General features: G+C 27.6%; 2 protein-coding genes across 12 annotated transcripts; one reads left to right on the top strand and one right to left on the bottom strand.

The window, feature by feature from the left end:
• Positions 1 to 435: 435 nt before the first annotated feature.
• On the top strand, positions 436 to 6764 carry LOC136076802 (uncharacterized). Of its 11 annotated transcripts, XR_010636598.1 has the most exons (7): positions 436 to 3087; positions 3897 to 3941; positions 4425 to 4500; positions 5725 to 5771; positions 6183 to 6229; positions 6393 to 6484; positions 6569 to 6612. XR_010636598.1 is itself a non-coding variant. In XM_065790252.1 (6 exons), the coding sequence occupies exons 1-6, from the start codon at positions 2943 to 2945 to the stop codon at positions 6417 to 6419; spliced, it is 387 nt and encodes a 128-aa protein (XP_065646324.1). In that variant the 5' UTR covers positions 436 to 2942; the 3' UTR covers positions 6420 to 6764. The 11 variants fall into 11 exon arrangements, 3 of the variants coding, with proteins under 3 accessions (XP_065646324.1, XP_065646323.1, XP_065646322.1); XM_065790252.1 differs by having other exon boundaries at positions 6393 to 6764; XM_065790251.1 differs by lacking the exon at positions 6183 to 6229 and having other exon boundaries at positions 6569 to 6764.
• A 2416-nt stretch (positions 6765 to 9180) lies between these two features.
• LOC136075904 (uncharacterized) lies at positions 9181 to 10332 on the bottom strand. The gene has a single exon (XM_065789347.1). The coding sequence runs from the start codon at positions 10330 to 10332 to the stop codon at positions 9181 to 9183; it is 1152 nt and encodes a 383-aa protein (XP_065645419.1).
• Positions 10333 to 18107: the final 7775 nt, after the last annotated feature.

Here is an 18107-nt window from a genome sequence, read left to right on the forward strand (position 1 = left end):
CACCAAAAAAAAATTATTAATATAGTCTAACAATATTAACAAAAAAAATTAACAAAAATAGTCTAACAAAAATAGTTTAAACTACTATCAATAGCATAACATTCAGAACAACACTTGATAGAGGTACATATCAAATGTCACAAACAAATAATTAACTGTATCCCTAGTGTTTTCTGCCAAGAAAGTTAGACTTGCATGACCAACTTGTGCAGTTTTGCTTTCTTTGTTCTGGCTTCACTAGCACTTTCAGACAAAAAACCTTTTCTTTGCTTGATTTTTCATTTAAAAAATGTATCATTTATTTGATAATATGTAAAATAATAAATAAAAAAATTGAGGAAATTTGGTAATTATTGTATAAAATTAAAACCCGGGTTTTTTTACTCCTGAAAATCCCTCACTTAAAAAGACAAATTTAAAAAATATTAGAAATAAACATTTTTTTATTAACTAATACTAACTTGTTTCAGTTAAAAAAATTTTAAAATAATAAAATTGAATATTTTTTTTCAAAAAAGTAAAATCCTATTTCCGCTTCACAATGCAGAGTGTGTGGGTTGAACCAAATTATTGTTCTTCTTTGCTTTTTTGCAATTTTTGTTTCAAATTTTAGCTCGAAATTTTTAAATTCAATATTTTTTAAGAGCCTTTTTATACACACATTCAGAAGAGTGAAATATTTTCATTAGAAGAGTTTTGATTTAGTCTATATACTTAATTGAAATAAGAATTTATTTTAAAACATTGAGGGGTGGGGGCGGTGATTTGAATTTTTATAATAATATGCTATTATTCATCATTAGGTTTTATATAAGGTCTGTAAAATTTTTTTGCTAGTTTAAATGTGACAAGAAAATTTACAATTTTTAAGTTTATGTTTATTTCAATTTAAAAGTCAATGTTTTTGAAAATTTTTGTATTAATTTTTTTTGATTTTGTTAATTATATAATTTTTTTGTTAAACCATCTCAATACAAGCCAAATTAAATTTAACTATTTTAGCTTGGGAATTTAAAATATATAAGTCTACAAAATCGCAAATTTCTGCTCCATTGTAACTTCCCATCTTTACATCAAAGCGTTTGTGCGTGGTTTTTTTCTTCCACAACTCCTTTTAAAATAGAGTTTTGTTTAATTAGACAAGTAGTGTTGTCTGTAATTTCAATGTAGATTTTCCAAGTTCTTTTGTTTTTATCTAACATTTTGGCTGTAATTTAGGGATAAAAATCATTATTATCAAATTGTACAAATGTGCATTCATTTTTGTTACTAATTTTACAAAAACAATTTATAACACTACTTGAAACAAAAGTGATGCATAAATCTAACTAAATCTAATTTATATAGAAAAACATTGTTTATTAACTGATTTAATAACATATTGAGGTGAAAGTGCATGGTGGGTGAAAAGAGCAAATAATTGTTTTTTTGAACGAAAAAAAAGAAAAAAAAAACGTAAAATTTATACTACATTTCATTACTACCCAAGAAGCAACAGTTAGTTAGTATTTGAAGAGAAAAAAAAATTAGACACCATGTCTTCTTATATGATCAAATCTTTTCCTAACACCCAAAATAAGGTTTTCACCCATTCTTAAACTTTGTTTTTTTAATTTCCCCAAAATTCTTCTATTGTCCTTGATTTAGGGATGTTTTCAGGATTGATCAATTTTGATACAAAATTGACTTTTTCTCATTTAGGTAATTTAGCATGCTTTTTGCATAATGAGCAGATGCCATGTCAAGCTAAAATGCGTACCTCTCCTGTACTATAAAATTTATTAATAAAAGGTACCAAATACTTTTTAATTATGGTTTCCAAGAAGACTGTTTGTTTCATTATTCCTGAAGCATTAAAAAACTGCTTTAATACACCTTTTTATACACTTTATGATGAAATATTCACTTTTTGGTGAAATACAAAGCGAAACCAATATTCTTTTTTTAGTATTTGGCATTTAAAACCAAACTTTACATTTGGGGAGTGATATTATTATCTCTTGAATAAAAACCAGAGTTGTCATGACTGCGACAAATAAGCTAAAGTAAACAACGATTCATTGTCAAAAACAAAATGGATATTCTTATATTCTTTTAACATTTGCTGACACTTTGGTTCCACTTGCTTCTTTTGATTTTCAGTTAGAAGTAGGCTTTTACTTTTTTAGGATATTTGATGTTAGTTTTTTTAAATTTAAAATCATTGACAAGTAACTTTGATGACAATTTAGCTTTCAACGCAAACAGCCAGAACGATGATTAAATATTTTTTAATATAACAAATGTTGGTTTTTGACACAATTATAACAGATTTACCTCAAGAATTTTTCCTTTCCAATGGTCCATTAGTTTCAATAGACTTAATCCAATTGTAAACAGTTGACTTTAGACACTAAGAGCTATAAAATAGTCGGCAATTTCCTATTTTTGTTTTTCTAACCTATTTTCCAAAACGCCCTCAAAATAAGACTATTATCAACCTCCTTCTGCACTTCTTTGCAGATTTAACCAAATTCAAATTCCAGTTCAAAAATTCATTTATGACCCATTATGCATTAAAAAAAAACTGTTCTAGATACTACATTAATTATTAGATACTTTTCAATCTTTATATTTAATTAATTTTTTTAGCCTTTGTTTTTGTTGTCTTACTTTTTCCTTCGTGTAACGCAATAAATTAGCTTAGGTATCTTTGCAGATCAGTGCTGTGAATCATTACAAGTTAAAAAAATTTTAGTGAATTTTAAAACATTATTTTCAATCTTTTATATTATTAAGTAACTTATTTGAGAACTTAAATGAGACAATTTAAGAACACACATGCACTTTATATGCAATTCAATGGTAAAGTGGTGCTTTAGCTTTTGTGAACAAGAAGGCAGTTAAAATAACAAAATTAAGAGACAATATTTTTAGTTTTTATGTTTTTCTAAATTAAAACAATGTTTTTATTTAAAAATCAAACAATGGAGAATCGTTTGATTTCTAACAACTATAGAAAATGTAATAGAAATAATAACTTTATAAACTATCTTTTAGATTTTTTAAATTCTTCTGAAATCTCTTGCAACTGTTATGTTAAGAAAGGTAATTAATAAAAATGATGATGATGATGATGATGATGATGATGATCATCATCATCATCATCATATGGATATTTGGTTTAGCAACAAAAAATTTGCATTACCGAACTTTTTTGTTCGCTAATGCAACCTAACGCGGCCTATGTTCGTTTTTGTAACAATTTTGTTCGTTATTGCAACTTGTTGTTTGTTATTGCAACTCTGGGAACGCACGTTAAAGCCTTATAAGTTTTTAGTTTTTTAAGAATTTATTTGATCGTAATCCAGCAATAAATTTGTTCAATCGCCATTAAATACTAAATAAAATCTTATATACATATTATATATATATATATATATATATATATCATACATATATATATATATATATATATATATATATATATATATATATATATATATATATATATATATATATATATATATTAAAAAAATTTTAAAATGTATTCTACAAGTAGAGTGCTCAATGTTCTTAAAAGAACAGAGCAATTATAAATTAGTAGAAAATCACTTAACAAAAATTTATCTTATTTAACACTGTGTTTCATCAATAAAGATTCATCATAAAATCATCATTTCTGATGAGTCTTTATTGATGAAACACAGTGGTTAATTTGATAATCACTTAACAAAAATTTATCAATGAGATAAATTTTTGTTAAGTGATTTTCTACTAATTTATAATTGCTCTGTTCTTTTAAGAACATTGAGCACTCTACTTATACTCTAAATATAAAGTTGTTGTTTTTCACTTTTTCTGTTTTCTGTTTAAAACAAAACAAAAGTTCAAACTTGTCTAATAATTCTTTCAAGGTAGTTCAAGTGATATCAAAGACTTGGATACATTTGTTACAGCAGGTATACGATTTATTCATATTTGTATATAATTTTTGATACACGTATTTGTGTATATTATATGTTATAAATTATATATATATATGTTAAAAATTATATATATTTTATAAATTTTGATACAAATATTTGTATACAATTTTTGACGTGTAAATATATGAGAAATAAAAGTGTTGTTCAATAAATATAGTCTTAATAAGGCATTAAGCTTGAACTCATAAAATTGGCAGTCAAAATAAAGCCAAAAAGTAAAGATTTTACTAAATGATGACTTAATAATAGATTTTTTATTTTTGGATCAGAATTTTTATGTTAGATAGATTTACAGGTGTAAGGTTGCAATACAATCTAATAACTTGCATGAAATTCTTTTTAAATTTCAAGTCTAGATGTGAGAGAAAGATCCCCAATACAGTCTACCTTATTTTGTGGTAATATTTTTTTTATAACTGTTTGTAATAAAATAAGGATATAATTAAATGTTTATAGGATTGAATCTGTTTACAAAGAAATGTATGATTGAAATAGCACTTCTCAGTTGCTATAATCTATTTATTCTGGTCAAGTAAGTATCTTGCTTAAATTTGTAATTCACAGATACATTTTTATATAATATACTATTGAGTCGGGATAGCTCAGTTGTATAGTGTGCTGCTATTATTGTGATCGGATAGCCTGTCGCAGCAGGATTGCAGATTCAAATCCCACCTTTGCCAGTTACTATTTCATTATGAAGGGAGTTTGTTTTGAACAAATTTGAAGGTCCCTAGAGTTTATTAAATACTGTGTTCTTAAAAATATATTTTAGCATTTGTTTATTTATTGGGAGTTGTTCAAACATCAGTTTGGAAGCAAAATGACGTGTAATATTTTAATAGAAATAAAATCTTTTGGAATATTTTATTTTTGAGTATTCAATTTTCAATACTTAAAGTCAAATAGTTTTGACTTCAAGTATTTAATCTTACTAAATGCTAAATCCTTAAATAGTATTTTTGTATTTGATGTTCAGTTATACAGTTACAGGCATAACTGGTTTATTGTTGGTGGAGAAGATAAAAGTTTGTATTACATAAAAATATAGGAATTTACACTCTATTATTCCATTTGCTTTATTATTTTTTTTTTTTTTCTTGATTATTTAACATGTTTTTGCATTTCCGTTTATTTATTCAGAAAATCTTTGTAACAGAGATCTCCTTAGCCTAATGACAGAAGATCAATTGCATGATCTTTTTAAAGCTTTTGTTTTAGCTTTTAATAGTTTGAAGGTAATCATAATCTATAATATTAATCATATGTTTATTTCTAATTATTTCATCTTAAAATCATCTATTTGGATAATATTCAACTTTCCACTATTATTTTTGTTTTTTAAGTAATGATCTTTTTAGGATAGTGACTATGTATTTAAAATTCTAGTGCCTGAATCTATTGTATTTATATTTGCTAGAGCTAGTAATTTGTCAAGAATAAAGGTAATCTAAAAGCTTTTGTTTTTCAATTTTTTATTCTAGTAAATAATTACTTAAATAATTAAATATTACTTATTTATATAATTAAATATTACTAATTTGTATAATTATATAAATAAGGGATTTTTTTAAATAACTAATAATATCATAACTATTTTTAATAATATTTTTGCGTATTCTCGATTTAGGCTGAAGTAGCTCTCTGTACTTACATTTCTGAACGGCAATACAAACTTTTATATTTTTATTTTATTTTTCTTTCAACTAGTTTACCATTATTAGTTATTACTACACAATTATTAATTTTTTTTAAGAGATAAAAAGCGTTTCTGTTGCTCATCAGAATCAACTTGTGGAACTGGTAAGACTGTAAGACTGGTATTCAATCAATATTTATATTTTATTTAATGTTTATAGCAACAAGGTATAGAAATAAGTTGTTTTTTATTATTATAAAACACCCAACCCTTGAAAATATATAAAACTAAAGTTGGCAAAAAATTGCAGACCTTGATATGTTTTAGGTCATCATCAGGTCAGCAAAAACATTTATTGACAAGTTCCATCATAAAAAGTAGAAACCAAAAATGTTCGGAAATATTTGGCAACCTCAAACGCTAAGTTCGGCAATTAGGTTTGCATTGCCAAATGCCGACCCTAATTCAGAGGGCTGTACAGCAATACTTTCAAAATTTAAAAAAATGTAAAAGAATTGAAATATTTAGCTTTAATGTAATAAGAATAACGTTTTTATCTTTTTTTTATCTTTTAGATGTAGATTTTTCAGTATCATTTTATTCAGAAAATCAATTATTAAATGTGAGAATTTTAAAGTCAAATTTATTAAAGCAATTCAATAAAATAGTTTTAGATATTAAATAATAAATTATAAAATGAGTGTTCTTTAAATTTGAAAAATAAATTTTTATTATATATATATATATTTTTATTTATTTTTTTTTTTTTCGAAAATCCTTTAAAGATATTGGCAAATCAAATTCATCTATAAGTACTAAAGATTTAAAAACAGATCCGACTAAAATCATTGATGTACCACTTGGATGTTCAGCAAGTGTGAGTTGGGTGTTTATATATATAAATATATATACATTAATTTTTTATATTTTATTTATATTTTCAATATCGAAACAAATGTAGAAGATTGAAAAAGCTAAACTGACTTAGCCGATAGGATTAGTGGCAAAAATGGTTACGTTAACGTTCTTGATGTTTGCAGAGAATGTTGTATTTAATTTATTTAAATTTTAGAAATACATTATTATTAATAAAACCTATAAATTATTCAATTTCGTTTTTATAATTGAAATAAAACTTGATATTTAAATTTCTGATAAAATATTTCGACATCGTTACATCATAGAAATATAGCTTACAATTGGAATACTATTGGAAAAAAAATAAAAAATACTGAAACATTTAGAAAATAATAAAATAATCAAACAAATAAATACTGAAACATTTAGAGAAATTAAATTTGGGCTCCTCATATTAGGTACAACATATTTTCCTTAAGTTGGTGAAAATGAATGTAAAATATAATTTTTTTTAGTTGATGCATAAACTACAAAAAGTGCTTCAATATAAATACAAGGTAAAATGCGGACTATTAAATTTAAAATTGAATTGCGGACCATTATTCTAAAGGTATTTCATGTTGCAACAGCTTTTATAGCCGTTTTTAAACAATAAACATGACTACGCTGCTCCAACCAAAACCCTCAGTCGATGTGTTTACATTTACCTGCATGCTCTCTCTAATAGTCAGTAAATGCATTTACACTTAATAACATACATTACTAATATATTCATATTAATTTAATTTAAATTAATAATATAATCATGGTCCTTAAAATATGATATTTTGGTTTGCACAAAAGTTCGCATTTCACTAGTGTGTACTTTGCATTTTGCCGATTTCCTTATATTCAACAAATATTAAAGAGATATAGAGAAGCACTTGCACCCTTGATCCGTAAGCACCTTTGATTCTAAAGCGTTATCTCCATTCCTGCAAAACCTTTTAAAGAGGGCTGATAGCCAGCGTCGAATAATTATTTTACAATGGATACCTTACTTGCCTAAGTTGCAAATCAAACTTTATTATTATTAATGATTTAGATAATACTAAAATTAGTATTATGTTATTCTATTAGTCATTATAGAAATTGTGTTTCTGAATTTTCAAATAAAAATAAAATGCAAATCCTGAAAATGATTATTTTTTAAAAAGATGATATTTTTCAGTTTCTTGATTTTAATTCGGGGCGGGATTTATCATTCACTAACGAAGGCAGAGGCTGATCTTGCCTTTTTTTTTATGTTTGAAATAACTTTTACACATGGAGTAAACTCCAAACATTTTTATGGTTATACTTACATTAAATAACGATGCTTTGCAAATACTAAAATAAAAATAAAGATTAAACCCAAATAAATTTAGCCCCCCTACCCCATATGTGAGGGAAATTATTTTGCAAAAAATTTTTTATACTGTTCTAAACTAATTTCAAATTTAACTATTAGTTTGAAATTTCATGAAATAATCTTTTAGCGTTCAAAAATTATAACGAGATAAATATTGTAACCCTCTCAAATTGAGGGGGATTCAAACTTTTTATGGACATTTTTAAACGCTAAGAGATTATTGCATATAATTTAAAATTGATTGATGAATATGTTTTTATTTAACAATAGAAAAAAAAAAATTTTGGTAACTTGTTACCTTCACATTTAAGGTCAAGGGAGGGGTGTTTTTTGGAGGCATTTTTTTTATCGGGCTCTAATAGTAATAAAAGGTGCTGTAACGACTATTGTCGCGGAGCATAAAATTTAAAATTTATACTTTAACAGCCGTTAACAAATGTTTATCTAGTCTACCTTTAAAAGAATTTACTGTCATTGCAGAAACCACTTTTTCAGGTAAAGCATTCCAATGAGGTATCACTCTGTTCGTAAAAAAATTGTGTTTAATGGTTGTTTTTGCAAATTCTCTTTCAAATTTCATTGAATGACCTTTTAGACTTTGGGAAGAAGCTTTATAAAGCTCTTTATACCACAATATCTTATCAATACCAGTTGTTATTTTGAAACTCAATAAGATCATCTCTTGTACGTCTTGTTTCCAGAGTTGCGAGACACAACTTTGCCAATTTTTCAGTATAACTTAGATGTTTTAGTTCAGGTGCTACCTTTGTTGCTCGTCTTTCTAGGTCATTGATATCGTTTTTATTACCTGGACTCCACACTGGAACTGCGAATTCCAGGTGTGGTCTAACCAGCGATGTGCATAATTGCCTTACCAATTCAGTGTTAAGATAAGTAAAGCTTTTTCTTATTAAACATAAGATTCTTTGTGCTTTACTTGTAGCTGCTTGAACCTGATGATTCCATTTCATATTGGATGAAACTATTACACCTAAGTCTAATTATTTTGTTGACATTTTTAAAATAAAACTTTGATTGTCGTGTTTCATAGTGTAATTATAGTTAATATTTTTTCTTCCAATGTGCATAACACTGCATTTGCTTATGTTAAAATCCAATAACCATACATTTGACCATTCAGTTAACAAATCAATGTCATTTTGCATATTAATTAGATCATTATGTTCTTTTATAACAGATATGATTTTAGTATCATCAGCGTATAGTTTTGTAATTGAAGAGATACATTGGGGAAGATCATTGATATGTAACAGAAAGAGAAGATGACCCAATACAGAACCCTGTGGCACACCGCTATAAATCTCTCACCAATCTCGTACAGCTTCACTCATTACCACTCTTTGTTTTCTGTTTTTTTTTAAAAAATCAATCCAGTTTAAAATACTGCCTTTTATTCCGTAGTTAGAAATTTTATATATAAGTCGATGGTGGGGCACCTTATCGAACGCCTTTGCAAAATCTAGGAATAATATATCAACTGGATAATCATCTTCAATTTCAGTTGTAATAATATCGAAAGTTTCTAAAAGGTTTGTTAGGCATCCTTCATTTTGTACAAATTCATGTTGTTGAGGCTTTAATAGATTGTTTTCTGTTATATAAATTATCAGCTTTTTTCTAATTATTTTCTCTATTATCTTACATTGTATCGATATTAAAGAGATAGGTCTGTAATTGAGCGGATCTTCCTTGTCTCCTTTTTTAAAAAGTGATGTAATGTTTGCAGGTTTCCATAATTCTGGCACCTCTCCTGAATGAATCGATTTCTTGAGTATTAATGACAAAGGTTCGGATAATCCTTCTGCACAATGCTTTAGCACATAGACACTGATGCTATCACAACCAAGTGACTTATTTTCATTAAGTTCTAATAAATAATTATGTACAATATCTTCTTTTAGTTCTTGGTCCCAGTCACATTCAAATAATTGCATTGTTTTATTGATGAAATGTGGTAGATCTTGATTTTCTTTGACAAATACTGATTGGAAACTACAACTTAGTAGATTAGCAATGACTTTTTTATCAGTTATTATTTTATTGTCACTAGTTTTAAGTACTAGTAGTTTTGTATGTGTTTGATTTTTTTGTGCATATGTATAGAAGAGTTTTGGGTTATATTTTACATCTTTTGCTAAGTTTATTTCATGATCAAGAGTAGATTTTTTAATTTGCTTTTTAATCATTTTATTAACTAGTTTGTATTCATTATTTAGGTTTGTATTTTTGAAGTTTGTAGCACGCACTCTGCACCATAGATTACGTTTTTTTCTAATTAGATTCTTGATTTTTATGTTGATGCATGGATTTTGGATAGAACTAGTGGGTTTGAAGTGGTGAGGAATATATTGTTTGCAAGCTTTTTCATAAATTTTAAAAAAGTATTCATAACATTGGTTTGTATTTATTTTATCAAATATTTCATCCCAATTCACTTTATAAAACATGATATTCATTTCTTGGTATTTTCCTTTTCGAAAAATAAATCTCTTATTGTTGAACTTTTTCTCACATGAATTGAGTATGTTAGTTTTCCATTTTAAGAAGTAATGTCATTTAGTAATTTGACCATCGCAATTTTATTACATAGTAATTTAATCATCGCAATTTTTTGCAAAGCCTCTTTAATTGACGTAAGTATAAACAAATAAATGTTTGGAGTTCCATGTATGGAAGTTATCTCTCAACAAAAAAAACGCTGGTTCAGCCCTTGCAGCAAGGGAGGGTCTGAGAGATAAAAAATAATTAAAAAGCTAATTGAAATTTAGACTTTGTTATAGTTAAGATAAATCAATAACCTTTACACAATAGGACATAGTTACTAAGTTCTGCACAATATTATACTGATGTTACAAACAAATATCTTATTATTCACCTTTGAAAAATATATAGCTTCTCCCCAAGAGGTGTGCGTGAGGTGGGGTGGGGGGTGGGGCCTACTACCTTGATTCTCACCCTCAACGCGCTCTTGATTGAATTCAAACTCAAATAATAAAAGTAAGAAAGTAAAATGCCTTAAACTTTATTTTTCTTATTTAAAACTAGTATTAAGATGCATGTATGTATGTAAGAATACGAAATGATCATTGTAAACTTATTTACATTTATTATAAACTTAAAATTGCTAAATTTGTTTATTTTGGAAAAACGCTTACAGAAGGATTTTCAAAAAAACGTATTGGTTTGGGATAGATACTAGTGTAATAAACTATTTTTATTTATTTGAAATTTTTTTTTTGAAAAAAAAGTATAAACAATTGTAAAATGTAAAAAAATATTTTAATTTCTTCTGTTTTTATTTTTCCATTAGTCAATTTCTTTTACCCAAAAAAACCCATTCCGCGGAGCATTCCTGCTTTTTTACGTTGAAATTTAGATTTTATAAAAGGAGTTTGATTAAAGAAAACAAAAAGGAATTAAACCTAAACAATAAATTAGAAATAACGAACCTTTTCTATTCGTCCATTATCAAAAAATAAGTGAGTTCGGTAATGCAACCTGGATAGTTTCGGTATTGCAACAACTACTGTTTAAAACCCTAATTCCCCGCAAAAAAAATAATGTCAAAAGCAAAGTAAATGTTTTTTGGACATTCGACATGATATATATTACATCCATCAAGAAAAAGAACTTTAAAAAAGTTTTTAAAAAAATTTAAAGTAACGTTTTTTTTCAAAATCAAAGTTGGAGATTGCACATTAATATATTATAGAAAGTTTACTTGAACTCAGAAACTCAAAATCGCCATGATGATATGAAAAACCTCAAAGTTTAGGTAAGTGGATTTTTTTCGTTTAAAGGGAATGAATAAAAAAGACATATCCGAATCATTTTTTGATGATCTCCATGCCTAAACCCTCTTGTTTAGGTTTTTCGGTAATGCAACGCCTTTTTCGTTATGGGTCTTACCTGTTAGGTTTTTGTCTCAAAAATTTTTTTCGTAACTAACATATCTTAAAAATTTATATCTTTCTGATAAAAATAAAAAATGAAAATTTAAATCGCAAGCGATGCGGGTAAATTCTAAAATCCTGTGTGCGGATGACAGTGTTACAATAGCGAACACAGAACCACATACTGATGATGATGATGATGATGATGATGATGATGATGATGATGATGATGATGATGATGATGATGATGATGATGATGATGATGATGATGATGATGATGATGATGATGATGATGATGATGATGATGATGATGATGATGATGATGAATTATTGTATTTAGATATATCTGAGATATGCACAGCACTTAAAAGTCATTATCTACAAATTTTGGAAAAATAGATGAAATTCAACCACCATTAAAAGCACCTGCAATCGTTGATTTAAAGCATTAATTTGTTGATGTGTCATTGATGCAGTTACTACTCAAATAAATACTGCTTATAGTGTTGAGCAAAAGAAATTTCTTGAAAAACAATTATACGTTATACACCAATTCCATATAGTAAAATTTTTATGAAAGAAAAATCTGTAACATTAATATCTGGAATAGCTGGCATTCGGAAAACATGGTTGCTTAGAAAATGTTTGCTTGATTGGCCAAATGATCTAATTTGGAAAAATGTTAAACTTGTCTTTTGGATTGCAGGAGACTAATTCAATATCAAAATATTTTAAGTATTAATGAATTACTAAATGTTTTCTTCAAAGATATTATAAATGATTTTAATATTAGTAATCATCCAGCACTGTTTATAATTGATGGATTAGATGAGTTTAAATATTTGAATGAATTAATATATCCAAGTTTGAGTTGTAACTATCCAATTGTTAATGCTTTAACAGAAATCCAAAAGTACAAATATGTAGTTGCTGGTTTATGATAGACAAATGTTTAAAAAGTGTTTCCCGTCAGCAGCCAGCACCCTAGCGCCTGATGGTGTTCTATTTGAGAATGGGTGTGAGGTCAGTAATAAAAATGTTTAAGGTGTAAAATTTTTATAGTGGTTGACGCCGATTCGCCTTGACGCCCTCGGTAATAAAAAAAAATAGGGTTACAATAAAAATTGTTACAATCTTTTGTCTTATCTGAATACAGGGTAATTATCTTTTACAAAGTTTTCAAAAGTCATCTGTGGGTGTAATTGTTTGCCAATACCACTAAAATGGCAATCGTTTCTATTATTGAAAATTTTAAGATAAATAGATTATCTATTTAATGAAGCGTGACGAAAGGTATATAAGGAATAAAAAAATCAAATAGATTCATAATAAAGGGAAACAAAAAACAAACCGTTACAACAATTTCAAACTCAGACAAATGTAGCAGTTGTTAAACCTTATAAACCAGATCCTCCGACAGATAATGGTGGTACGCACGACTCACATGGCAATTTTATTCGACCGTTTCAAGTCAGTCCTTTTTTGAAATTTTTACAGAAAAAAAACTGACAATATTAGCGCTTTCAAGTCTTATTATTATCGTTGCTGTTGGAGGTTATTTATTTGGAGCGTTATTGGCTGCTTTATTTTACTTGGAACAATGATGGGATTATATATTTGTAATAAAATAATAAAAAAAACATTGTAAAGAATGTTTTTTATATATTATAACAAATTATTTTCCAATTCTATTTATTCCGTAAGAAATTCCACCTGAAATAGCTCCGCCCAAAACAGCTTTACCAATGGTAGGTAGAAGAGCGCCAGCAAAGGAAGGTAAAACAGCTTTAGAAACCATTCCTAAAAGAGGACCTAAAAATTTTCCACGCATTCGTCTAGTTCTTTTATAATGTCTTTTATGTTGTCTTTTATAGTGTTTTTTTTATGTCTTTTTTTATATATTTTTTTATCGTGGTATAAGAGATGATAATAAAGTCGGTGCTAAAACCGCTGCCTAATAAGGGTAGAAATTTACCACGCATACGTTTTCTAAAATGTCTTCTTAAACGTTTTCTACCAGCTCCTTTTAAGGGAGGTAAATAAACTCTTCCTCTTTTTCTATGCATTATGACGTGATTGAGGTTAGTTAAAGTAATTTATATTGTCAAGACGTGTTTTTTAACATGTTCAAATTTAGTTTTTTGCATTTGTTTCTTGTGACATTTTATTAGTATACAAATTAACCAGGTGGAAGAAATTTAGACAAACCTCTATATGCAGGAAAAATAAAAAGCGCTTTTATAAAATAGGCTTTAGGGTTGATTGACCGTAATTCTTCACCTCGAATTATTTTTCATCTTCTTAAACGTTTTCTACCTGCGCCTTGTATTGGGGGTAAATAAACTCTTCCTCTTTTTTTACAAAAACTCTTTTTTTTTTTACAAGCGGCACAACGATATTTTTTACGCATCGCGTTGTTTTTGTAGATAATCTAAGGCGTAACCTCCTACGTTTGATTTCAGTAGTCGTTTGGCGAAATTTTTAACTTTTGTAAAAAATTTTTCTTTACCTCTATGATGACGATGTTGCGCGCTACCTCTATGATGACGGCGGTGTCCGCTTCTTCTTGTACGCCTGCGAGCCAATAACACAAGAATAAAAAAAATAACAAGATTTTTAGAATTTTTTTAGAAATAAATGGTCGTTTGCTTATAAAAATACAATACAAATAGGGTTCGTTTAATAAAAAGTAAAAATGTTTTATGTTAAATTTAAGATAATTTAAATTTGGTTGGAATATAGATTATTTGTGATTGGTCTGATACCCCAGTTTCTACGAGTGAAGCTGGATATTGAAGATACATAGTAAGCACACCTCTAAATTGGTGTAAATTGAACGTTGATTTGAAATGAATTATTTCCTGCGATTACAGCGGGAGGTTTATTGTTGACGAAATTGCAATCACTAGTGGTGTCGATGACTAAAAGTTCTGTAGCGTTAGTAGAGCTAAAATACTTATTAGGGTGTCTCAAAAAACTGTCATCGTCACTATTATAATAATCTGCAAAATTATTAATATTAAAAGTAGAGGCTCTATTTCCTTTACACCAAGAAACATAATTTCTCTAAAGTTGCCATTGATCGTCTTGTTTAGTCAAATCGTATTCGCTGGTGTCACCCGGTGAATTAACAAATGTTCTTCTAAAATTATAAAAAGTAACTTTTTAAATTATATTACAAGCCATTTCGACTGGCGCTAAACAATTTTTGTTTAAATGATCGCTTTCTTTTTTTAATGTAACGCAAAATATAATGCTGTGCGGCACAAGATCTGCTGTTTTTATACTTCCTAGATTGACAGTGACTTCTGTAACATTTTCTACATTGGTTACAACTTGTTCGTAATGAGCTATACGTAGTAAAGTATAAGCTTCGTCTTTTTTACTGTTGAGATATAAAGATCTTTCTAACGGTAAACTAAGTTTGATTCTATAACTATTGTTATAAATCATGGGGTTTTTAATAGCAACACCCACATTGGCAAGCGCTGTTATGTCAGCATCAGCGATTAGTCTTACCCATTCTAGGAGTTGATTCATATCATTATCAATATAAAATTCCAATTTAATTTGTTTATTTTTTCCAAAATACTCTTTCATTTGAAAAACTTCACACAATAAATGGAAAGGTATTCTAAATTTACAACCTTTTTCTCCTGTCAAGAAAGCATTATATCTGTTTACTAACGCTGTTTGAAAAAAGGGAGTAAACGCTGAATTGAGAGCTCTAACGACTTCATTAGGATCGGCAGCTTGCACAAGCGTTTTGGTTTCGGCAAAAGTGACAGCGTTTGTAGTCAAATCGGCTTCTTCTACTTATCCTAAATTAGGATTATTCATAAATTCTCTCAAACTTTTCATATAACTTTTTTTAATCAGTAGAGCTCTAAAACGATCATAAGCTCGATTAACTTTAGCGTTGTTAGCACAAATAGTATTGTTTATTTGATAATTGGGATAAAATTTGACAGTTTTAATTAAGACATTGATAAAATTTGAAGTTAGACACACTCTTCCTAATAAAGCGTTGTCTGTTCCAGCGACAAATCTTGTTTGTGTGTTCAAATTTTTAAAAAGAAATAAATCCAAATACCAATCTTGTGGATATGTCCATTCGTTAAGTATAGTGGTAAAAGTAATTAAATTAGACATGTCAGAAGTAAGATCATAAGAAAACTTCTGATTATTAACAGCAATGACTTCATCTTGAGGTTGAGCTGTTTGAAAACCAGGATATTTCTCCATCTCTCATATAGTTAGCTAATGAACCCGTTTTTTTTTTAAAAAAGAAAATAACTTTTTTTCTATTTATTCATCTTCTGATTCTAAAGTGTTTTTTTTAAATGGTAACTTTTTGTTTTTTTAACGTCTTTTAAAGCTCGAGTGTAACCAAATTCAATTAAACTTTTTTTATTCAATTTTTTTTCTTTTTTTCGTTATTATTCTGCATGAGAGTACTTGATAAAAATGGCTTTTTGTTGAATAACACAGTTTTTACAAAAACCGTTAATTTTATCCACTGCGTTTACTTCTTGAAAACATTGTGAATATACGTGTGAAGGTATTGATTTATTTTTAGGTTTTTTTTCGATGATTTCTTCTTCTTCAGAGCTTTCGCTTTCAGTCTCTGAATATTTACGTTTTTGAGGTTTGGGTTTGAATTGTACATTTTTTTTCGTTTTTTGGGAGGTTTTTCACCTTGTTTTTCTTCTTTTTTATTTTTTATCCTTTTTAATTTGTCCAATTCTGATTCCATGTTTAATAATTCAGATTTAGTAGAATATTGAGTAAGTTGATTTTGTAATTGTTGCATATGATTTTTAATTTAATTAAATTCATCTTTAGGATTTATTTTTGAATCTTCCAACATTTTTTGTTCTAAATTGACTAAATTTTTATTATATCTCCCTTTTTTAAAAAAAGGAAGATATAATAAAAATCAGTTTTTTTAAATAGGGAGAGAGAAAAAAACAACATTTTTTTTTTTCTTTTTATATTTTTTATTAACAATAAACAAAAATAAAAGACATTATTTTATACTAATCAAACTATTTAATTGTAAAACGGAACCATTTGAGTTTTCAATGTAGGATTAAAATAAACGGTACTAGAGAGATTGCTAAAGGTGAGCGGTTCAGATTTGGAATTGAGAAACGACCATCTTGTTTGCTACCAATCTTCTACATCGTTGATATCAAAGGTAGATAGTTGTCCTTGAATGGAAGTGTTTCGATTTTTTGTAAAATCAATATTGGTAGTGAGTTGAGTAGAATTGGTGTAATCTAACAAATTAAAATAGCCAACGATGCCACGAACATAAACTCTCATTTGATAAAAATGTAACTGTCTGTAGCAGTAGGAAAATTGGAAACAGTGTTATTAAAATTACTAATTTGAACGAGAGTGCATCCTAAGAAATCTAATCTTTTTTTTGTGAACTTTAAAAATCTAGCGACATGGTGTTGGTCATATTTTGATCGACTTGCATAATAAAAGGATTGATTTGTTGAGATAAACTGTATTGATCTCTTTGTAATAGTAAAGTATAAGTTATAGGATTGTTTCCAATAGGTTGATACATTTTTAAAATGATATTTTTAATGGTAAACTGTCTGTCCAAGTTTGTATAATAGTGCCGTCGCTCTTTTTTTGATAAATAAACTGACCGTTGAGCGAAGTGCAATAAAATATTAATTCTGTTGGATTATTTCCTTGTAAAACGGCTTTGACACTATTTAACCATGTTTTATAACTCGCTGTAGTAGCTCTTTCAAAAGTAGCCGTAGTCAGAAGTGGTACTTTGATAGCATTTGAAAAAATGGGTTTGATTTGTTCGCAAAATAATAAAGCTTCTATAAACGTTTCTGCGTTATATTTAGCAATTAAAGAGTTATCGCTCGTCATCAATTTATAAACGTTATCAGGTAAGTTTAAAGGTAAAACTTGAAATGGAGTACCTTGAAATTCAGGAGTACCAATAGGCAGATTGTTTGTACAATTAATATCATAATCTAAATAGGAATTAATTATTATTCATTAAAATAGATTTTTCAATTATTATTAATTATTATTCATTGCATAATAGGATTACCTTTCATAAGTCATGTGCTAATTTTTATTGAAGAAGATAATTTTCTTTGGAAAGACGGTAAAGAAAAAAAAGTATTATAATTCGATACTCCGTCTAAAGGATCAGGAATACACGAAGGTACACCTTTTGCTTTATTTGTAAGATATTTATTAAATATGGTAAAGTCGGGTCCTAAATAAGTATGATCGGCAAAAGTCATATTATTTAAATTTAAATTGAGTAAATTGTTTGTCATGTTTAAACTCTC

The sequence above is a fragment of the Hydra vulgaris genome, chromosome 02 (genome assembly GCF_038396675.1).
Source record: "Hydra vulgaris chromosome 02, alternate assembly HydraT2T_AEP".
Taxonomy (NCBI): Eukaryota; Metazoa; Cnidaria; class Hydrozoa; order Anthoathecata; family Hydridae; genus Hydra; species Hydra vulgaris.

Coding starts and splice junctions, on each gene's coding strand:
- LOC136076802 (XM_065790250.1), top strand. CDS start 2,943: ATGTTTTTATTTAAAAATCAAACAATGGAGAATCGTTTGATTTCTAAC. Junction 3,942..4,424: donor GGATACATTTGTTACAGCAG/GTATACGATTTA, acceptor AAATGTTTATAG/GATTGAATCTGTTTACAAAG. Junction 4,501..5,724: donor AATCTATTTATTCTGGTCAA/GTAAGTATCTTG, acceptor ATTTTTTTTAAG/AGATAAAAAGCGTTTCTGTT.
- LOC136075904 (XM_065789347.1), bottom strand. CDS start 10,332: ATGAATATCATGTTTTATAAAGTGAATTGGGATGAAATATTTGATAAA.